This window comes from Poecilia mexicana, unplaced genomic scaffold (genome assembly GCF_051168715.1).
Source record: "Poecilia mexicana isolate PSO_F unplaced genomic scaffold, ASM5116871v1 scaffold_22, whole genome shotgun sequence".
NCBI lineage: Eukaryota > Metazoa > Chordata > Actinopteri > Cyprinodontiformes > Poeciliidae > Poecilia > Poecilia mexicana.
In genome coordinates, this window is record NW_028263391.1 from 20,471,198 (window position 1) to 20,495,299 (window position 24,102).

At 38.9% G+C, this 24,102-nt stretch overlaps 2 protein-coding genes across 2 annotated transcripts; one reads left to right on the forward strand and one right to left on the reverse strand.

The window, feature by feature from the left end:
- On the forward strand, window positions 1–3,903 carry gja10a (gap junction protein alpha 10 a). The gene is made up of 2 exons (XM_014993453.2): window positions 1–1,525; window positions 3,865–3,903. The coding sequence occupies exons 1-2, from the start codon at window positions 119–121 to the stop codon at window positions 3,901–3,903; spliced, it is 1,446 nt and encodes a 481-aa protein (XP_014848939.1). The 5' UTR covers window positions 1–118.
- A 4,185-nt stretch (window positions 3,904–8,088) lies between these two features.
- On the reverse strand, window positions 8,089–22,588 carry LOC106921642 (transcription regulator protein BACH2-like). Its single transcript, XM_014993454.2, has 5 exons — window positions 22,292–22,588; window positions 13,739–14,027; window positions 11,376–12,686; window positions 10,089–10,295; window positions 8,089–9,190 (listed from the first exon to the last, which is right to left on the reverse strand). Exons 2-5 carry the CDS (start codon window positions 14,000–14,002, stop codon window positions 8,795–8,797), a joined length of 2,178 nt encoding a protein of 725 aa, XP_014848940.2. The 5' UTR covers window positions 14,003–14,027; window positions 22,292–22,588; the 3' UTR covers window positions 8,089–8,794.
- Between the last annotated feature and the right edge of the window lie 1,514 nt (window positions 22,589–24,102).

Genomic DNA, 24,102 nt, shown 5'->3' on the forward strand with positions numbered 1-24,102 from the left:
ACATGCTACAGCTTTAATCTGCTTGTTTTAATAAAATGAGCCTCTAGTTGAATCTAACGAGTTGCGTTTGTATGTCCTCAGTTTGACTATGTGGCATTAAAGTGGTGAAAATCTGACCATGGGTGACTGGAACCTGCTGGGCAGCATCCTAGAAGAAGTCCACATTCATTCCACCATCGTAGGGAAGATCTGGCTCACCATCCTCTTCATCTTCCGCATGCTGATCCTGGGAGCTGCGGCTGAGGACGTCTGGGACGACGAGCAGTCGGAGTTCGTCTGCAACACGGACCAGCCAGGCTGCAAGACGGTCTGCTACGACCGAGCCTTTCCCATTTCCCTCATTCGCTACTGGGTGCTGCAGGTCATCTTTGTGTCTGCGCCCTCTCTGGTCTACATGGGGCATGCTCTGTACTGCATCAGGGCGCTGGAGAAGGAGCGCCACCGGCGGCGGATCCAACTGAAGGGGGAGATGGACGAGGCAGAACTTGGACTGGAGGATCACAAACGCATAGAGAAGGAGCTGAGGAAGCTGGAGGAGCAGAAGAAGGTGAAGAAGGCTCCTCTTAGAGGCTCTCTGCTGAGAACCTACATCATCCATATCCTTACTCGCTCTCTGGTGGAGGTTTGCTTCATCCTGGGCCAGTATATCCTGTATGGAATCCATCTGGAGCCCCTGTATAGGTGTGAGAGGCTGCCATGCCCCAACAGTGTGGACTGCTACATCTCCAGGCCCACAGAAAAGACCATCTTCATGTTTTTTATGACCATCATTGCAGGAGTTTCACTCTTCTTGAACATTTTGGAGATTCTCCACTTAGGCATCCGTAAAATCAAACAGACTCTGTATGGAGAGAGGTACACAGAGGACGACAGCCTGATCTACAGGTCCAAAAAGAAGGCGTCCTTACAACAGCTCTGTGTCATGAGCAATGTTTCCCCTCACAATGGGCCTCTGACTCAGACCTTCAAGGTGATTCAGGAGGCTGACATGAAGCCTCTTCATTACACGATCCACGATCCACCAAGACACAACAGCTTGGTTCATCTGGGTCAAACTGGCTACAGCTGCCCTCCAGCAAGGATGACCCCCAGGTCTGTGGAGATCTGTGCAACTCCACAAACCTCTGAAGGTCCAGAGGTCCACACAGTGACCCTGGACCACCATCCAGCCTGGAACTCTGCCATGTCCACAGTGGAGGAGGACACAACCAGCCAAGCAGAAATCCAGGAGGAGCAGCATCCTCAGCCCAGCCATTTGGACCCTGTGCTGTCTGGGAGCACCATAAGGCCTGCAGCCATCAGAACCATCAACGAGGAAGAAAGACGACAGTCTTCGGTCAGCGACTTCCTGATTCCCAACCCCAGAAGGACCAGCTTCATGATCAGGCCTCCATCCGAAAGCCTGTCCTCCATGAGCGCCTCCACCAGCCAATCCTTGCACAGCTCAGAGGAGTCCGATGAGCTGGGATCTCTCCAGGGAGACATGCCGATGATGCCGCCAGCCGGAGGCCGACGAATGTCAATGGTAAGCAGAGATGCGAAAGGTTCAGATAATCTGTGAAGTTAATACAGTGGACCCTTGCCTATTGGCTGGTTTTTCTGAGAAGCACATCAAAAATATGTTCTGAAAATCCAGTTTGGGGAGTTGAAATACAAAGATGCAATGCTATTTGACAAGCTAATAGCTAAAGAAGCCAATCTAAGAGCACCTTGGATCTTCTGCTATTAGCTTCTGCTGTAGTGCTAAGATCTTTTCCATGGTGTGTATTAACGTAAATCAAAGTATAGTTTACTATTAAAACAGGCAGCTATAATCATATTTTAGCTATTTGTGGGTGTTTGTGGTCTCTAACCTCCATGAATACTCTCCACTGTAGCACACAGAGTGTTTTTACTTTGGCAGCTGTTCTGTTGACTTTTAAGAGCTTCCTAAATCATTCATACAGATATACTATGGTTCAATCAGTGACTAACTCTGATGATAGTGAGAAAAGGTACAGAAATTATCTTTTTTTTTCTAAGTCAAAAAAGACTAAACCAGAGAGAAGAGAGAATCTTGCTTTTTAAGAGAGCAAAAAGAACATCGTCATTAAATAAAGCACGGCATGGAAAAGACTAAGAGACGAGTGCGCCTCTGAAACCTGCTCTAAGTTGTCAAGAGAAATCAACAACTAACAATCTCAAAACAGACCATCTGTATGACTTTGAGGATGAATTTTGAAAGGAGAAATGTTATTTTCTTCTCCACAGTAAGGGTTTTGTAAGAGCATTTCATTCTCCGTCCTGAGTCGGATAGAGTTCCCTCGTATGACACTTATCCGCTTCCTTCAAGATGGTACTGATCGTTTGGAACAATCTGGTCTCAAAGAATCTCTGGTATAGATTTGTAATCTGTGATGCAAAAACTAAGTAGCACTAAGACGTCGGGGTAAATACTACACTTTGCTTTTGCCTCTTGATTGTTTTCAGTTACTAATAGTTGTAACGGCTTAGGATGGGATGCTAACCACCTTATAGCCCAAGTTTCCCAATCCTGGTCCTCAAGACACACTGCATGCTTTAAATATTTCCTTTACATGATTAGGATGACTGCAATTCAGCAAAAGCCTGTTAATCTGCCATCAATTGAAATCATGTGTGGTTGAGGCAGAGAAACATCTAATCCATGCCTCAGGGAACAGAGATGGGAAACACAAGTCTGAGGAGACAGTTCTCAAACAGAAAAAGTTGAAAACTGGGAAGAAAATCAAATGTTAGTCTGCTTCAATCAGAAGAATTCAAATGTCTTGTTCTTTTGTGCCTTAGTGATGGTGGGATGGAGCAGGAGAAGCATATAGGCAGCTTGGGGCTTCATACGTTAAATTTCCGCTCGTCCATCTATATTCCAACCTTCCTTTATAGATACTGCCTGAAAGAACTACTAGGCTATTGACCCTTTGCAGCTATGTCACTTAATCATTCACTTCCAACACCATGACGGATGTCCTTAGTGAGGATCGGGAGTATCAAACTGAGCGACTGAAGTTGTTTTCCCAAGTTGTTTTTGCTACTTTATTTGTGGCTTCTACTTGTTTGAGTCAATCTAATTTGTCTTTGAACACAACACACCTGGTTGGGGCTCATAGACGGCGGTATTTTAATCTTATTACCTTGTAAAAAGTGTTCGCTGTAAATCCACGGTTACACCAAAGGCTGCCAATCATTATGATTGTCGGCTGCTATCCATCACCCCGTATCTTTCCTCATTAAAAATTAGACAATAAAATGCCAAATTTGGTTCTTATCCTTGTCTGTTTGTGCAGCCGACTGCGCAGCATCCTGTGACTATTTTTACTGTGAAATCAACTAAATAAAAGCGATATTAGGTTACCAGATGTACGTTTTTTTGACAGGCTTTACAGGAGCGCATCGGTTGTTTTGACGTCCATCATGGCGGAGCGAGCCGAGTTTCAAAAAGAGTGACGTCACATGCAAAAGGTCAATAGATGCAAGTGGATGAAACGAGCTTTCTCTGTTGATTTCTTTGCAAGAATCAAGTATCTTTCAAGTCTTGCTTGGGAACTACTAGGATCTTCTAGAAGAAGATGAATAAAGGAAAATCTTGGTTTCCTTGATGATGGACAATGAGGCAGGTGGTTGTAAACACAACTTCTTGAAAAGGTCCAGTTGTTGAATAAGCATTTTAAGTGACCCCTGCTTGTCTCCCTGTGTTGTATATGTGACTCTATATTGGAAAAATCATTATCCTGCCGCCAGTCAGACGATCTACTCCATGCATTAATTAGTCCCGTAACACGCTTACCAGAAAGTGATCTGATAAGTCTGCTGGTGTGCTGTAACATCCAATGTGTCTGCCTCTTTCAGAGCATGTTTCTGGATATTTCCTCAATCATGAAGAAGTGAAGAGACGAGGCTGAGTTACAGCAGCTGGAGACAAACTGTATCAGCGATCCATCGATTCTCCGAGCGAGTCACATGCGGCCAGGATCGGCCATGATGAGGCAGCGGATGATTCAATGCACCTTGCAAAGTCTGCCGGAGTGTTTCACTGCCAACAGGATCGGGCTTAAAGAGGAGCTGCTTGATTCTGTAACTCTGAGTTTTTACGTCAAGGACAGATTCAGTCTGTGTAAAGTCATTTATATAAAAACCCCTTCAGCTCATTCAGATTTAAAACACAAACAGAACCACTTGAACATATTTAACCAGAACACACCATCAACAGTCCTCATGCTTTTATTTCTCTACAAAAACAGTTTTTTTTTTGTTCCTGTCAGACCTTTTTTTTCTTATCAAATAAATGAGATGTGACATGTTGTTCAGTTTTTACAAAAACCAGAGAAACCTCATTCAGAGACTTAAAAAGAAAAAGCTGCAAATAACAGTCATCGGTTAACAGTTACACAAAACAGGTAAAAATGGTCCACAAAACCTACAAAGAAGTACGCAGAGTAAAAAGTTAGAAACACAGAGTCTGTCGCAAAGGAGGAATGCTGAAAATCCAAACATAGATTCTTCTACTTTAGTTTTTTATCTGGCGTTACGTGCTTCGGGCGTGTAACACGACATTATCAAGTCCAAATGTCCCAAAAGTTCTCCTGAACCACGATTCTGCTGCAGAATGTTCAACTCAATAACCAAGCTGCATTTCAATGCAGAAATCCAGTTTGTTTTGCCACGTTTACGGAGTAAAGTCAGAATGTAAACTGGCATAATTTAATTTTAGAAACTCCTCCTGAAGCAAGAAAAATAACTAGCCAACATGTTTATGTGGGAGCTAAGTGGATTTTGCTCAGATTCCATGTGGGTTGATTATATGCAACTTATTTTGGCAACACCTGTTAGGTATCTTATGGAAGATACCAAACAGTATCTATACAAGATACCCTGGGTCTTCAATAGGCGTTATGGAAAGTAGTTCAGATTGCAAAACGTATTTAGGACTCATATGGGTTCCGCTTTTTACCCAGAGATGCTCAGTGCTAAACCTGTATAGGCTGCTACGTCACGGTTATTATTTAACTTGCCAATAATGACATTTGGGCCAATTTTAAGCCCATTTTCAACATCCTATATGCAAAGTTGTTTGACAGATGACTGAACAAGGACTTTAGTTTTTTTTTCTCAAAAAGTTATCAAAACATTGTATATTTTAGAATAAATAAACAGAATTTAGTCTGAATTATATGTTACATAAGAAAAAAAGGAGAAAGACGCATATTAGGGCGATTACAGACAGAAAGGAGTAGTAAATTACTGCCAAAAAACAAATCTTGGAAATGTTAGAGTTTCAAAAGTTGAACATTTGCAAGGAAAAACTCAGAATTTTTTAGATTATCTAAAATAGTCAAAGAAAATTTACTTCTGAAATTCTGAAATTTCCAAGTATTTTCTAGAAAAATTTCTAGATTAATCTAAAAGAATTCTCTTTTTTCTCGCAAATTTAAAATTTTTGGAGCTCATAAATTTCCAAGTTTGTTTTTCTAGAAAATGTCTGCAATTAATCTGAAAATGTGAGTTTTTCTGGAACATTTTTACATTTTGGAGCTCAGAAATTTTCTGGATTTTTCTAGAAAATTTCCCAGATTAATCTCAACATTTCTCTACGTTTCTTCTAGCAAACTTTCAACTTTTCAAGATTGGGCATTTCCAAGCATTTTTTCCAGAAAATTTCTGATATCAATTTAAAAAAATTTGAAGGTTTTGGCAGAAATTTATTTATTTTTTCTATTTGCAAAGGCCCTAATATGTCATTGTGTAATAGTCAGGGTTGAAGGAGGTCAAATATTACAATCAAACAAATAAATAAATCCAGATTAGCAGGAATTTGATCCACAAAGAACCCAAATACATAAATCAGGATGAATACAGCAGCTTCAAATTGATCACATCTCCCACTGTGGTAAACATCTCCAGCTGTGGGCGGTGTCCACAGTGACCCTGTGACCCCACTGTGGACAACAGGAGGCCAACTGCAGCACTGCAACACGGAGGCTGAATCAAACAGCAGCAGCACTCTGTGCAGCCACGTGCTCCTGCATCGACTTTTCAACACATGAATTTGGCATCGCAACGATCAATACTGTGCCACAGTGTTTATTTAGAGCTCTGGCTTCAAACCATCCACCATTAGACAAACTGGTGTGTCAGAACAAATTGATCAGAGGCTCGACAAATTTACATGATATGTGAATTTTAAAGTTGCACCGACACGAAGAGCTAGGCGTTTGGGTTTTATTTTAGCAGCTGCTGCAGAAACTGGGAGCAGAAACAGAAACATCTAGTCTGGTGAAAGAATATATCTAAAATCCTGAATGAGTTAATCCTAATCCTAACAAATCCAACCTGCACTAATTACGCAAATCTTCTTTCTACAGATATTTACATAAATTCTGGCTGTGAAAACAAGGGGAGTTCCTGCAAAACTCAAATATCTGAGCTTATCAACAAGGTATTGGTTGTGTTTTTGATGCCTGATGTTTTCCCAGAAACGGGAAACTTTTTTCAATCAGAATATTAAACTGCAGCTTAACTATCAAATCTTAAAAACACATTAGTAAAACCCTAATAGACACGTTAAAATGAAACAAGTAAAAACACAAATCCATCCATGCATTTTGGGTCTGGTTGAATCTTATTCTGCACTGATATTTCCTTATAAATTGTGTCACCTTCCCAAAATATATGACCCAAGTCCTTTTTTGCCAGAAGTGATTTGAAAAAAAAGAGATAGAGAAAAAAAATCACCATCTCTTTTTTTTTGCCAAAAGATGATTTAGATTTTATATATAATTATATATACAAATCACTTGGCAAAAGATGACTTTTTTTTAGGAAGTTGACGATATGAAAATATATGTGTAATGTTGTTTCCAGCAGGGGGCAGCAGTGAGTGTCTAAAAAAACAGGACGTGCTTGATGATCAGAGGGTTCAGAAATCAAATTATTTAATTTAGAGGATTGATTTTCATGTCCAATCAAACTACGAAAAGAACTGCTTCACTAAACAGAAAAAAAACTTGATTTTCCATCCACGTCTTTCTGTTGTTGAAACGCCACTCTGGCCGTTTCGAGATAACCCCCATTTTCCAGGAAGTCCCAATGAACTGCGGCAGTTTGTAAAACAATTTAACCGCTGTGATGCACACATTGATTTTCATACTGAACAGATGAGAGTGAACTTTAGTGATTAATACTGAAAACACCGAGCCGGAATGTAAACCGACTAAGTAGCGGTCAGTTGCTAGGGCCGACCCACAGATGTTGCCATGGCAACACTGTGTATCAGGCGTATTCTTGTAGATTAGCTGACTGGTGTTAACGCTTAAGATCTAGCTTGAACCAAGATTTAGCTTCCAGATTAAGTGACTAGAAGGTGTCATCCGACCTCCACCGCCGTGCTAAACAGCTGGTGTGTGAAGAATTGTGATGATTTCGCTGATTTTTGTCGCTACCTTCAAACATAGCGGCGTCCATCATGGTCAAACATCGCTACTTTGTTCTCGTCTGGTCGAAGAACAGTCTCCAAGATGACTTAATGTTGTTCTGCTGTTGAATCTTTAATATGTGAGTTGCACTTTTGCGACATTTTTTCACATTACTCTTCTGATTTTACAGATTTATTGTTTTTGTTTTGTTTGTTGGTGCTTTATTAGCTCCATATGAGGCGATGAGAATTTAAACTTAAGTTTGATGAGGTGATTTTTGGTTAGGTGAGGGTCATCTCAGTTGTTTGTACGCTGTTCAAGGGACATATTCTCAGTTCAAACAGCCTTTTTATATTATATATAATCTACTGTAGGGACTTTTTAAAATATCACCTTAATAATAATAATATCTACCGACAGAAGGTCACCCAAGAGTTTAAAGTGGCATATTTTATAAGAACCTTTTGGTCCAAATTGGGATGAAGTTACAGGCCAAAATTCACATTTTCAAACTCTATAATTCATGAAAATATTTAACAATAATAAAAAGTAAACTGATTTTTGATCAGTTTACAAAATGCAAGTAGATAGAATTTGATTCAATCTATTGTGTTAATATCACTGCAAAAACACAAAATCTTACCAAGATTTTTTTTTCCTCATGCAAGACAAAACTAACTTACAAGTAACTTTTCATCAAGAAACAAGAGTTTGTTTAGGTAAATAATTCCTTAATGTTGATGGAAAAAGTACTATTTCCACTGGCAGATTATTTAACTTTTAACATGGGGGAAATGTATTGTTATAAGTGAAATAATCTACCAGTGAAACTTCAAGGAATTATTTACCTATTTCCTGCTGAAAATATATTAATTAGTTTTATATAACTAGACCAAAATACCCGGTAAAATGTTGTATTTTTGCAGCGTATACGTCAGTACTTCCATGTTTTCCAAGAAAACAGCTTCACCAACAGCTGGAACCTCTTTGACAGAAGCCAGCAGGTCAAAGTTGAATCGTTTTGTAAACACCAGCTCTCACTGGTTTTAAACTGGTTTTCTCTTTTAGAGCTACATGCAGCTCTGAGGCTTCCTCACCTTTATAGAATCTGGTTTGGCCCTCAGGTTAAACCGGTTACACTTATTTTTGTTATACTTAAAGAGAAGCTAAGGAGGAGAAAACTGAACAGTTTGTACATTTCCTGAGAAAAAACCGAGATAAACCGGAAAATGGATCGTTTAAAAATAAGAAACAAGCTGCCAACTTGCACGTTCTCACCTGTCCAAATAATAATAAAAAAAAAGCCCACCACCGTTAGTACTGATGAGATCACAGGTGTGTCAGACAGGTAAACAAACCGGATCTGCTCAAGACGAGTCCTGTGTGTCCGGCTCTTCCGTTGTGCACTTCACCGTCATCTCCTGACAGAAATCCACTGTCACTGTGGGGCTACACAATTCCTCACTGGATACCAGAACCACCGGGTCGTCTGAGTTCTGCTCCTTCCGACCGAACACGTTCTGGACTTTCCGCCTGCTCTCCAGCTCCTCAGAGTTCTCTCCAACCATGCCGGATCCGGGTTTCACGTGGTCCTGGTCCAGAGGATCTGAGGTGAGGTCGATGGTGGCGGATTCGGGCGGAGTCTGGTTGGTTTGGACCTCTCTGCACACCTGCTGCGAGAGGAAGGAGAGGTTCTGCCAGAGCTCGGACATGCAGACCTGCAGCTGGTTCCTCTCACTCAGCAGCTTCTCCTTCTCTGACACCTGCATCCAGAAAACACACAACTGGGTCAAATCTCAAAATCAGCACAAAGAAACAAACTGAGAATTCAACTCCAAGTAACGATTACTTTAGTTACAGAATAATTATTCTGACGATTAATGGATTAATCAGATAAAACAAATTGACAATTTCTACTTTTTTTAATTTAATCCTTTACATTAAAATATCCAAATAAGTCAAAGGACTCAATTCAAACAAGAAAATAAACATCTTATTGCATAAAATCATTATCATTTGTAGCAAAGGATGCACCTGAAACTAAAAACATACTTCTAAGCTAGGCCCTTTCACTTAACATCAATACAGTACAGGACTAATGTGCTGACGTTTTTTTTTTTTGATTGATCGATTAATAATTTGATAGCAAAAGCTGCTTTATAGGGCTGCAGCCAACTATTTTATCAATTAATCTATTGATTATTCCAACAATAAATCAGTTAAAAGAAACTTGGCACATTCTGCAATTTCTACATTTAAGCTTCTTTTTTACACAATATTAGAAAAATATTTAAAAATGCAAATAAAAATATATATATTTTTTTAAATAAGAAAATATATATTGTATTAACTAAAATGCAATAACATAGTATTCCTTTAGTGATTTTTGATTATTTGTAGCAAAGGATGCATCTGCAGCTAAAAAAATAATTCTTTTGTACACTTTTTAAGCAAATGGTATTTCATTTAGTCTCTAGTTAACAATTAACCATTACTACATTAATTGACAATTATTTAAATAATAGTTTCGTCATGATTAATTGTTTCAGCCCTAGTTCAGCCTTTGTTGTTAAAAGTACTCAGAAGTTCATCATCTTTACTATGTAGATTCTCGGTTGTTGGGGTAATTTTATGCTAAGTGTGTGTGTTTTAAGCCCGTACCAGTTTTCGGATCTCCGTCTCCAGGTTCTGAATGCAATCCAGCTTCCTCTTGCGGCAGCGCTGAGCAGCGATGCGGTTTTTGCTGCGCCTGCGGATGTCATGGATGAACTCCAGCTGTTCTGAGGTCAGTTTGTGCATCTTGATGAGGACCTGGAAGTCGTTGCGAGGCAGGTTGGAGATCTGATCCACAGGAAACGGCAGCTTCACCTGAAAGAACCGAGGAGTTCAATCTGATCAGGTCTGGTCTGATGGCATAAAGGTTTAATTCATGATAAAAACTGCAGATTTAAACCACATTAACATCTTTAATGATAACTATCAGTATCCACTGACCAACAATTTTTTGACGCGTTTCTGCACCAAAAATATCTGACAGAAATGAATGTTATAAAATTAGCTCTTCAGCTTGAATTCAACAAGAACACGTAGCAGAGAAGGGTGTAAACTACAACAGAGTGTAAAAAAAAGTAACATAATTACGAGACTAAAGTCCAAATATCCCAAGAATAAGTATTATTAACACATTAGTCATAGTAATACGAGAATGAAGTAGAATCGGAATAAATAAATATTTCGACTTTATTCTTGAAATATTTTATTCTCGTACTATTTCGACTTCATTCCATAATATTTTGACTTTATTCTCGTAATCTTATATTTTTTTTATTATTATTATTTCTTCTTAGTATAGTCCTAATTCTCCGTCAAGAACAAGAATCGGAGGGAATCCGCCGCATGAAGGCAGGTGAGTGTAATGCGGGGCAACAGCCAGCAGGTGTCAGTATCACACTAATCAAATCCTGTCCGCATCTACTGATCATCTACAGTCTTCAACCACTAAATTAGTCTGAGAAAGATTTCCAAAGCGTACAATAAGATTTGTAAGCGTACAACATAATTCACGGATGTGTATAACACAATGCAAAAATGCATACTAATTGAATTAATATTGTTAATATTCAAGGCAGAAGAAAAGAATGGATATCTGAGAATTACCAGACTTATTGGAAAAACCTTATTTTTGACTTAGTCCAGTTTCTCAAAACCACAATATTAAAGACATTTACTTACATTGAAGTTACTGGATTCTAAAAGTATGGACTTTGTAGAGGTTTATTTTTGTTTGTATGTTTATTTTCTGGAAAAACAAAAACTGTGAAAACTAAGAACAGCAGCAGCGCCATCTTTTGGCAGCTTTTTAGCCTCCATGGTGCACGATGAACACAATGCAGTCGGTCTTCTGAAGTGTGATCTTAATGAGCAAACAGAAAGAAGCTAACTACTAACCTCAGGGCCAGAGACTCTGGATCCACCTTCACTGTCGCCTTCTGAGAATGATTCGGACTCATCACTGGAGTTTCCTCCACTGGTACCAAACTCCTGCTCACTTTTGATCTTGATGTGGCCCTGGCTGAAGACGACCTCACTTCTGAGTGGCGTCCGGGCTTCCACCACTCCGACCAGACAACGGGGAAGAGCCGAGACTGAACCGACATGTGGGGCAGAGGAGAGGTCAAAAGCCAGGCTGGACGGCGAGCTAACAGTAGCTATGTCATCTGGATACGAGGAGTGGGAGCTGGGAGTCTGAGTTTGGGGTTCGGATGGAACAGGAGAGGCAGCTAATGTCTTGATGGAGACAGGAGAGCTGGTGAGGCATGTCAGGTGAGGTGACAAAGTCTCCACTTGCTCCATGGTTGAGGTTTTTTCTCTGTTGGACAATGGAGGTTGCTCACCAGCTGCAGAGGAGAAAATGACGGTACGTCTGTCTGGCTCTCCTTCATACCGTGAAGAAGACATCTTGGATTGCTGCATGTCTCTATCATTGACGCTGTTGAGGTTGGATTGGCTTACAGAGTCCATCTTACTCCTCTGCCTGTCTTTGAGCAGCTCTCTGTAGTGGCTGATGGACAGATGGTTGGAGAGAAGCTGCTGAATGGTGCTGCCAGTCATGGTGCCAAGATCTAGACCGCCTCGCTGGAGGTATGAACGCAGGCAGGACGAGGCCAATTCCCCGTCTGCAGACGGCTTATCTGCAACTGGAACTCCCTCCACCTCCAGCTCCATCTCCAGAACCTCTTCAGTACCAAATTCTGCGTTGAAGCCGTTCCTCTCGTGTCCTGATTCGTCAAAGGGCTCCTCTTTAATCCTGGAGGGGTTGAGAAGGGTCTGGGGAGCAGCACAGGAGTCTGTCGACTCTGAACTGGTTGGAGTGGGAATGGTCTGTTGACCTAATCCATTGTGCTTGTCGTCGCAAACCTGGTGCTGGTACTTCCAGGATTTCGGACTTTGTGGAAGATCTTCATGAGGGGAAGCAGCATCAGCTGTTAGAGAGCTTTCCTTCTTTGTCTCTGAACCACTATCAAAGGAAAGGTCTTGGGAAAAGACGGTGTCTTCTTCATCATATTGCACCTTGCAATTTCTGGAGTGCTGTCCGTCACTCTCCAACTGAGCCTGAAGAAACTGGAAGCAGGAATCCTCCAAGTTGTGCACACCAAGGAGCTCGGCACACAGAATGACCTCATGGATGTTTTCACGACTTAACACCAGCTTGGCAGTGTAGGCGAACTGGAGCAGCGGAGCGAAACCATTAGCTGTCACCTGCAAAAAAATAAACACATCTGTTATCTATAAGGCATATATTGGTCCAGTGATGCAAAAAGTAACTTACTTACGATTAACTGTCGATTAATGGTTTATTAGATTAAAATGAATCGTGTGAATTAATAATGTCTGATTCGATATTCTTTTAGTGTTGTAGTTTGGCCGCCATCCAGCAGAGGGCGCCACTGGTCATCAATAAGCGGATTGACAGAAAGATGATGGCCATACCAGAATGGAAAAAGGAAGCGGTCTAAACATAGTGTTGGACGCAAAATGCGCTTTATGTGATTCTGTTTTGAAATAAACACGCAACTATTTTACCTTAATGACGCTGCATGATGGAGGAGCAGAATCAACTTCTCAACCAAAAATCTGATTTGCTACGAAGGCGTGGATGTTATGACAAAAAGAGGAAATTTAATAATAATAATTTAATGTTTTCCTTAAATTCAACATATGAGAAATTTAGCCATGTATGTTAAGGAAAAACGGTTGAGTCTACAAGAGAAAACTCTTTAATAAAATGTTTACTTATCAATTAATCACTAGCTCAATCAACTTTAGATAACCTTAATCAATAACTTGTGTCCCTAAATTGATCTATTACTTAAAATCTTGCTAAATGTCCTCATGTTTTATGTTGTAGGAATGCAAAAAGGCACTGTAAGGTATAAATAGTTGAAAAATAAAAAGAGGTGCTTTCAGAAAAATCAAATATTCGCCATGTTTTCCTCTTCCTCCTGTGTTTATCTTTTGTGTCCTGAATGATTCGGTCTCTTTCAACCTTCATCATCCTCAGCTTCCTCCTCCTTCACTGTTGTCAGCATCATCTTTGTCCATCTGTGTGGTTTGTGCTCACATCAGCAACCCTTCAGGCTTCACAGCAGAACAATAAGATCATGAAACAGGAACAGAGCTCCACTGTAACACGACTGGACAGACGGAGTTCAGACTGTCTGTTGCTTTGGTTTAGCTCTGCTTGCTAAAACTTCACAAAAGGAAGCAAAGCATCATCTCTCCTCTCTCCGTCCTGTCATTTTGCCCTTTACCTTGTCTGGCAGGCTGATGATGGGTTCTGCGCTGCCTGGAGACTCGCTGTGTCCCAGCAGGACCTGCAGGAAGTAGCTGCTGCTGGCAGCCAGGACGGCCCGGTGGGCCCGGACCTCCCTGCCCTCCACCAGCACCGTGACATCACAGAGGAGCCCCCGCCGCCGCTGTTCCTCCAGGCTCAGCAGCACGTTGGCACAGTGTACCTTGGATTCGTACACGTACACCGGCGCTGACGCCTCACCGTCATGCTGCTGCTCCGACATCACTTCCTCTGACACCCTGCACAAACTACATGCAGAATGAAGACACAGGAGTTATCAATTTATTATAAATCAATACAGAAATTCAGATGGAACTCAGTTCAGGTTGTAGCACATCTAAACGTCTTGTTCTCTGTTCAGAAAGCCATCAGATACAAACAGACAGAACAAATCTGTGGTGTGAAAATCACATGCTAAAGTAGGTCTGTCACAAAGTACATTTTTCTGGATGATAAACTGTCCCAGAAATTATTGCAATAAACAATAATGTTGTTGGTTTGAGATCATTTTCTAGCAATCATAATGGGATAAAAATACAAGTATACCCTCTCAAAACTCAATTAGCTTTAATTTCGAATGAATGTTTAACACTGCACTGCAAAAACAACAAATATTTTTGGTTTAGTTTCTAGTGCAAACATTTTAGGACACTTGAAATAAAACAAAACTAATATACAAATAACTTTTTAGCAAGATATAGAAGATTGTTATGCGTAAATAATTATTTAATATTGATGAAAACGTAATGGATCCATTGGCAGATTATTTCACTTTTAACAAGACATATTTTTCTCATAAGTTAATTTATTTGTCAATAGAACAAGTACTTTTTTCTTAAATATTAAGAAACTATCTACTTAAAATAATCCTCTAAATCTTACTGAAAAGATCATTTTAAGTTAGTTTGTGTTATTTAAAGTGTACTAAGATATTTTCACCAATAATACTTGATAAAATTGTGTGTTTTTGCAGTGTGGATCTGGAAGACGTTTTGAATATCCAAAATAAATAAACAAAACAACAAAAATAAAATGGATGATGAAATCTGTCAACAAAATTACCCATTAAAACCGGGACTCGTTGAGATCAAAGCACCAGACTGAACCCTTCTGTCATCTAGTCTTTGGTAGAAAAAGAGAGACACAAGTAAAACAATCATGCAAATGGAAATTATTGCGCTCATCTTAATTTATCATGCAATTAATTGATTTATTACTTATTGCACCAGGCTTATGTCAACATCAGGCCACTGCATCCTGCTGCATATCCCTTCATTTTGTTGCATCTCTCTGTGAGAAAATACCTCCAGCTGCATCCTGCTACACCTTCCTGCACTCATTTGCATTCAGCTGCTCCTTTCTGTTTCTGACTACATCCAGCTTCATCATTCTGCTCTCTGTTTATATCCTAACACCTACACTGTAAAAACACAAGGTCTTGCCAAGCATTTTGTCTAGTTTCTTGAGCAAATATCCTAGTACACTTGAAATGAAACAAACTAACTTAAGTAACATTTTATGAAGATATAGAACTAAGTAAATAATTTATTACCGATTTTTTTTTTTTTTTTTTTTTTTAGTACTGGTCCACTGGCAAATTTCTTTCACTGAAACTGAAGAAAAAAATTGCTTAAGACAAGTTTATCTTGATGAAAAGTTTGTTTGAAGTTAGTTTTGTCTTATTTCAAATGTACTAGGGTATTTGCACTAAAATAAAAATCCTTGGTATGATTTTGTGTTTTTGTAGTAATAGCTGCTCGCTATTACATTATACTCCACTGTGAAAAATCCTGCTGCATTCCTCTGTATCTTGCTATAATCAATAATCAATTAATCATATGACAAATTAAAATAATTTACATTTGCCTGATTTATCTTCAACAATTATTTTAGTAATTCTATCGATTCCATACATTACTTTGACGATTAATCATTTAATCGGATAAACATTCGGATTTTTCATTTGTCCACTTAAGCTTATATTATATATAATATTAGAAACACATTAAAAGATGCAAATAGATAATTTAATTCCTTTTTAAATAAGAACTTAAACATTTTATTGCCTATTAAATGCAACAACACAATAATTCTTTACTGAGTTATTGATGATTTGTAGCAAAAGACCAACATGTGAAAAGCTCAGACCTCCCTGTTCAACTGATCTGATCATTTTTTGGATTAACTATTTAATAATAGGATAGATGAATAGAAGATTTGTTTACAGAATTTGAACCAGGTGAAGCTAAGATTATGAAAAGTTCTGGGTGAAACATATTTCCAGATAAAAAAAGATTTTTTTTATCCTAATTACAAAATGTTTAAATATTTTGTACAGTTTTGGTTTAATTTCTGCTCTGATTGTGTTGTTCTCTCAGCAAACGGCCCATTTTGAGTCTCCATTTAGATTAATTGATTTCTAAATTAGTTGACGATTATTTAAAAAAAAATCGATTTATTGTTTCAACCCTAAAGCACGCAGTTGTAGATCTAAAGTTGAGCTTTAAAGAGAGCGACAGCCGTGCACACAAACTGCAGGGAGAGCTGCTTCTTTGTGATTCAGCCGTTCATAAATCCTCCCTGCAGACAGCTGAGTGTGCAGTCTGTGTGTGTGTGTGTGTGTGTGTGTGTGTGTGTGTGTGTGTGTGTGTGTGTGTGTGTGTGTGTGTGTGCGTGTGTGTGTGTGTGTGTGTGTGTGTGTGTGTGTGTAGGTGTGTATGTGCATGCGTGTGTGAGCTTTGTGCTGAGTCAGACCTGCTGAAGCAGCCCACCTCTGAAGGCTCACTGTGAATCCACATACTGACCATCATCATCATCATCATCATTTGCTTAGATTATCTGCTGCGTCCGTGAGGATAACCAGAACAGCTACGCATCACGTTTCCATCCTGATCTTGTGTTTTGCAATCTGTCTCCGCTCCTTTTCGTCCAATCACACGGCGGGTTAGAGGAGGAGTGACCTCTCAGGACTGACTGTTGTTATTTCTGTTTTCGTTCAGGACTTTAATTTACAATGGCAGCATAATGTAACCTTCTTATTCCATCATCAAAAACACACCTGGAGCGTTGCCTTAATTCTTTCACACATGTTCGAGAAATCCTTTAATCTCCATGGCAACCATTCAGCTGCCGAAAACGCCTGGATGGACCAAGCCCCGCCTTCGACTTTCCCAAAATCAGCTCCTTCAGCAGCAATTAGCAAACATCTGTTCGAACTGCACATCAGCTGAGCTCATTACACAAGCTATTTCTCCGTGCAACGTTGCAAAAACATAAAATATTACCAAGTATTTTTGTTCTAATTTCTAGACCAATTTTAGTACATTTGAAATAAGCCAAAATTAACTTACAAGAAACTTTTCAGCAAAAAATAGGAGCTAGTTTTCAGTCAATAATTCAATAATATTGATGAAAAGGTACCAGTTCCACTGGCAGATTATTTCACTGAAAGCAAAACATTTCTCCTGTGTTATAAGTGAAATAATCTGCCAATGGGACAAGTACATTTTACATGAATATTAAAGAATTATTTACTTTTAAAAAGCTCATATTTCTTGTTGAAAAGTTACTTCTAAGTTAGTTTTATCTTATTTCAAATGTACTAAAATATTTGTGTTGGAAATTTGACCAAAATTACTTGATAAGATTTTGTGGTTTTGCAGTGAATGCTGGAAAAAACATTGTGAAACAGTTAATAGGGGAGTAGTGATGAGATAATTTCCTGAAGGCGGGGTGTTGGAAAGAGCAGGACTTTCTTAAAGAGACAGTGCCCCAATTACAACATCTACATTTGTTCATATATATAGCAGTTTTAAAACAACTGAAGTTACTTGATTGTGCTATAAATTCCCACCATTTGCCTGGAAAATAAATACCGCTTTTTTAAAACATCCTCACCATCCTCCCGAGTTGCACTTCACGTCATCTTCCTCCATTCAGCTCTATGTTGCTCTAATGTGCTGCATCCTGTTCCTTCCCATCCCTGATACATTCTAGTCCATTAAGATCTACTCTCTACATCCAGACACATCCAGCAATATTCTGCTGCAACCGGCTGAATCCTGCTTCATTGTGCTTCTAGTTAACTCTGGCATATTGACAGAAATGTTAACATGCACTGTTCCTGTAATGAATAAAATAAATTACAGCGTGTTGAAGACCACCATAACCGGGTGATATGTACTTAAAATTCTATTATAAGTAACTCAAAACACAAAAGTAGTTTCTGGTGTAAATGTCTTAGTACAGTTGAAATAAGAAAATAAGACAAAGCTAACTTATAAATAACTTTTCAGAAAGATATAAGCTTTATTAGAGTCAATAACGGTCATAGAGCCGTTACCTAGCAACCCAAGCCAAGCCCCGCCGGTCACCTAGCAACCCAGTTCTAGTTCCTCTGGCACATTGTTTCACTTATGACATGGAAAATGTCTTAATATAAATGACAATCTACCAGTGGAACTAAAACTTTTTCAATTTGAGGAATTTTAACTAAAACAATTCCTCTTACTGAAAAGTTACTTCTAAGTTAGTTTGTCAAGATTACTAAGCTATTTGTGCTACAAATCAGACCAAAAATACTTATATTTAAGGTTTTTATTGTACTTTTTTGCAGTACTGTATGGAATTTGCAACACATGTTCACATACTGTACTTAAAAAGCTAAATTTATATCACTAAACTGTACTGGATTTAATTAAATTTTCTAATTTACTGATACTTAATGATAATTTCTTAATACAGATAGTGGAGAAAACAGTAAAAACACATTTTGTAGCTATATTGTTAGTTTTTTTTAATGAACATCATTAATTTAAATTTACTGAGACAATATTTATCCAAAACTGTCCATATTGTCAGGATTGCTGGCTTTACTATTTTCTTCACTGTTTTTCCTATGTATCAATAAATACGACTTAATGCAGTTACTGTGTGCAGTTTAGTGATATAAATCTCACCTCCTTACAAATAGGAATGTTTTTCAAAAGCAGTATTTGCGTTTGTGGGGCTATGCTCGCTGTCATATTATCACTTTTACCACAAAATATTGTGATAAAACTTTAAGCCCATATCATCCACCAATACTTTTTCTTGCGTCCTGCAGTTAACGTAGAGCAGGTTATCGTATTTTTCTCCATTTGCAGCAGTGAAATCCTCAGATTATTTAACCAGCAGAAGCGCTGCAGAAAGGCAGATTAACGGGGAAAGATGCTGGTAAATCTGATCCAGAAATGACCGGCAGACATCCCAGAGGAGATCCTGATAAACATCCTGCTGTGACATCATCGTCTCCTCTTTTATTCGCAGACACGCTTCTCGCTGGGATCAGGAAACCTGAACTCTGAGGTCACCCAGAACCTTCATCCCGAGGGCTGCCGATCCCTCCTCATCCTCTCCTGTATGGATCTGATGACGCAAACCATCGACTGTTGAATCAGATGCAGGATGAGAAGTTTTTATTTCTAATATTTCTCTTCAGATGGAAAGAACCAGTCTGTCCAGGTTGGAAACCATCAATGCCAACACTACGAAAATACAAAATATACCAACTAGTTTCCAGTGAAAATATCTTTGTACACTTAAAATAAGTATCTTTTCAGCAAGATATAGGAGCTTAATACTGATTAAAAATAAGATTATTTCACTAAAGACATTTTTCTGTTTTTAAGTGAAATAATCACCAATTGAACTGAAACTTATGTATCAATATTAAGGAATTATTTACTTAAACAATCCCATATATCTTTTTTGAAAAGTGACTTGCAAATGTGTTTCGTTTTATATTCAGTGTGCTAAAACATTTGTACTAGAAACTAAACCAAAATTACTTGGTAAGATTTTGTGTTTTTGCAGTGAACCATTGGGTTCAGTTTCGCCTCGGTGTTGGATGGACTCAGATCAGAAAACCCGGCCTGCAGGCGGCTGAAGAAGTAGAAACTGGATCAGACACCTCAGGTTTCAGGGAAAGCAAAGTGACCCGAGTCACACATTAAAACCCTAATAGCAGTCAAACAGGAGCTGGAAGCTGAATCAAAACAAAACCTGGAGAATCCAAACACAAACTGTTAGCGGTGTTTGTGGTTAATGGTGTTTTCCAGGCAGAAAAAGTAACAGGTTAATAAAACCTGGATATTCCTGCAGTTCCACTAGTTTGACTGTAATAAATACAATTAACTTCTCCAGACGCAGCAGAACAGAAACATCGACTCAAAAATCAAAGCGAAAAATCAGAATCCGATGTTTTACTGCAACACTAAAGCATCACCCAAGAAGCAGATAAACAGCAGAAATCAGCCCATTTGTGTTTCTGCCGTTTCTCTCTGAAACACTCTGAGGCGTTTATGATCATGAATCTTCAGTCTCTGTGTGATCGTTCTCTCTTCTGAAACCGTTTCATCTGCTTCGCTAACATCCAGGAAGGAAAACCGGAGGGATCAGAGTGACGTTTACTGTTCCAGTCATGATGAGCAACTTTCAGAGCCGCTTCAGTTCCCATCAGCATTTCACTTTTCTTAAACAAAAATGTAAAAAAGTAGATGTTTTTGTTTTACATTTTCTCTTGTTACAACACAAAGTTGTGCTTATATATGAATGGGATGAAAAATTATACATTATAGTTAATCATGAAACCAAGTAACAGGGATTAAGATGCGGGGAAATTTAAAGAAGGTATTTGGACTGGAATGATTAATTCGATTAATTTGATTAATCAACTAATTAAGTAGTTGACTGAATAATCAACATACACATTTCAGCAAAAAAAAAAAATGCTGAAATGAACACACTCAGCACATATTTAAGCCAAAATGTTGCAAAAATTATATATATATTGGATTTATGATTTAAAAAGAAACTTTTTCTATAAATATATTCTACCCTAATATCATAGTTTTAGCTTTATTTGGTTCAAAATCTGCCTATTTTAATGTTTCTTACATTGTAAAAAAAAAAAAGGCTTAAGTGATAAAATAAATCTTCAGAATGTGCCAATTGTTTATATGATTTATCAATTAATCATCAAAAATTATTGATTACTACTATACATGTTACCTGCAGCCCTGAAAGGCTAGGCTATATAATAATGGCTCAGTTTCCACAGTAAAACATTGTGGTTGTATCATGGAATTCTGGTTCTTTTTCTTCAGTAGGAACGTGGAATAAAACTACATATCCACATGTTAGAATGTCCTAATCAAAGCTCAGGCCCGAATCCAACTGAGAATTGAAGATAATTAATTTTACAGTCAATTTGCATCCGATCTGTCTGAGCTACATCGCTGTTTCTGGAAGAAGAAAAAAAAGAGCAAAAAATAAAGCTTTATATCTACATTTTGAAAAGTTGGTGGAGACTTGGCTGGTGGAGAGCTGCAAACGACTTGCAGCTGTAATTGGATCAAAAAATGATTCTATAAAGCATCGACTCAGGTGGGAGAATATATCTGCAAGCCACACTTTTCAGATTGTTATTGACAGAAGACTTGAGACCGTTGAGTTTCAATTTCCAGAAGAACAGCTACCCTCAACATCCAACCAGAGCTACAATGATATGGTTTGAATCAAAATATACCCACATATTAGAAAGTCCTAATCAAAGTTCAGACCTGAATCTGACTGAGAATTAATTTTTAAAGACAATTTTCATTAGATTAAAATGGGGGCGGGGGGGTAGGGTCTGAATTGACAAAACTGACAGCAGCTAATTGAAGCCAAAGGTGGTTAAATAAAACATCAGGGAAAGTAAGTATGTCTGCAAGCCACACTTGTCAGATTTTATTAACAAATACTCTACCATCTGCTTCACAAATAAGTTTTTGGTCCATCATTATTTAAACTTTCCAAGTTTCATTCTGAAGGAATTTATGGTCTACAAAAGAACAGAGCGATCCTAAACAACAACCGCACTGTAATTATCTTTTTACAGCTCTGACGGGTCCAAACTCAGCAACACGAGCAGCTCGGATCCAGAACCAGCTCTGCCGGATCTGGACCAGCACCTGGACGCTGATCTGGATCCATCCTGGCTGTTTTCATGACTAGCAGAATCACCCGCAGCTCCGAGGAGAAGCTGGAAAACAAAGAGCTCATCCTGCACAACCAGGCGTGTGCGCGGCACATGCACGCTGTCAGGCGCTCAGACTTTAAATTAGACGCTTTACGGTTCTGATGCGGTTCTGAGAGCTGCAGCTGCTGGTTCTGGTTCCAGCGGCTCGCCGTGGCTGCTGCACCGGCCCTCAGCGCTTTGTTCCCCCGGCTGAGGGCGGAGCGGCGGCCGCTTCCTTTGTCCTGCTCCCCGCGGAGTAAAACAACCGTGTGAACCCGCCAACACAAAGACCCGCAGCTCCCGTGCGCGGTGGCTGGAGGCGCGTGCACAGCCTCGTGTCAGGCTTGTAAATCACACCCACGCACGGCTGGGTCGCAAGTTCCAACCGGACTCACCCAGCGGCTCCGAACCGCCGAGGAGACACCCTCACTGGGACGCATGCAGCCGCAGCGGCCGTTTCTGGAGACTCACCGGCTCCTCCTGCGCGTCCACGGCCCGTCACAGGTCACAACGGGTCCGCATGGTGCCGAACCGGGGTCTGAGCTGGACCGTCACCGAGCGCTGCGGGTCCGCATGGATCCGAACCCGGGTCTGAGTGTGGACATGGAGCGCGTTCTGTGATTCAGGAGCTGCTTTGTTGACATCGGTTCGATGACGTCATGGTTTCCCTCATTCACAATAACAACCCCCCCACCCGCTCCTCACTCAGCACTACACACACACACACACACACACACACACACACACACACATATCACGGCAGAGTAAATAAAAAAGCTTGTTTTAAGTTTTTTTTTTACAACTAAATCTCTGTAATATCAATAAAAGAATTAATATTAATGCATAACCAGAATTAGTGTACCCAAGTAAGAGTAGCACAACTTCAATATACTTTTAATCAAGTAAAAAATAAAAAATAGCTGTCCAAAAAAATACTCGAGTTTGAGTAAAAACGTTACAAACTGCTTAATATTGAAAAATTACATCATCAGAAGGAACAAAATATTAAGTTATGTGGACATTTTTATATTTTAAGGATAAAATGAAATAACTTGTTTTGTAATATAAATCAGGCAAAAATATATATTTTTTCCAAATCTTTAATATAAAACTTTAGCAGAAACTACAAGGTTTTTTTTTAGTTTGAAATAAATTTGTTCTTCATTCAGTGAAGTCGCTCGCAGTGTGTAGAGCAGAAATTTTACTCAAGTAAAAGAAGCAATACTTCATAATAAAATTACAAAAGTAAAAGTAAAATGTACAACAAATTAAAAATACTCCTAAAGGTTGTTTTTCCCCAAAAAGTTCCTTAAGTCGATCTAAATGAGTAAATATAATAAGTTACTACCCAACTTTGGCCATAACAGCTTAAAGCTAATGGAGCTTCTGTATCCAAACATATTAACAGAAAGTTTAGTGGAAGGAAGAATTGTAGACCAAGTGGTATAATCCCATCCCTCCAGGAAGATTTAACGAGTCAAAGTTTTAAAATTTTGTGCGTACTTGCCATTGAAACATATCGATCAATCGCATGTATTTCCATCTTCTCTGACTGATCACTGCAACTTGACTGAATTTTGATCAAAACTCTTAGCTTCCATCTAATTTAACTTCTTGTTTCACAACCTGCAAGATGTAATCATGTGTGCTGGGCCTTTTTGGGACCCTAAGTATATTTTAATTTGGCCCCCCCCATAGGAACAAGTCAACACCAAATGCTTCATTATTCCTAAGCTACTGTGTGCAACATTCCTGCTATCATTTGTAATTAGCTTAGCGTTATTAAGGCTATTGATTTAATTTAACTGGAGTAGAAAACTAAAAACAATTTTTTAGATTAATTAGGAACAAATTAACCAATTATTTGTGTACCAACCATAAAAATAATAAGGAAAAATTTTTTATTCAATGTTATTTTAAAAATAAATTTTCATCATGCCAGCTTGGTGCTCTTGGGGGCCCCCTGGTGGTGTGCAGCCCGCTCTGCATGTGTGACATGCAAAATTTGATTCTGAAAGTTACATCTGATTGAAAATGGAATGTGGTTCCAGTATGAAGTGATTTAAGTGATTGTTCTATTAAAAATTAGGTTCATTTAATATAAATACAAGCAGGCAGAACCTGCACTACTTCAACATATTTTCACTCAGGTAAAAGTAAAAGGTAGTGTTCAAGAAAGTAAAATTAAAGAAGTATTTCATAAAAAGACTAACTTGTCAGAACGTCGAATTTAAAAGATGTCTTTAGACAGACAATTATATAAAAGGTATGTGCAAAGTGCA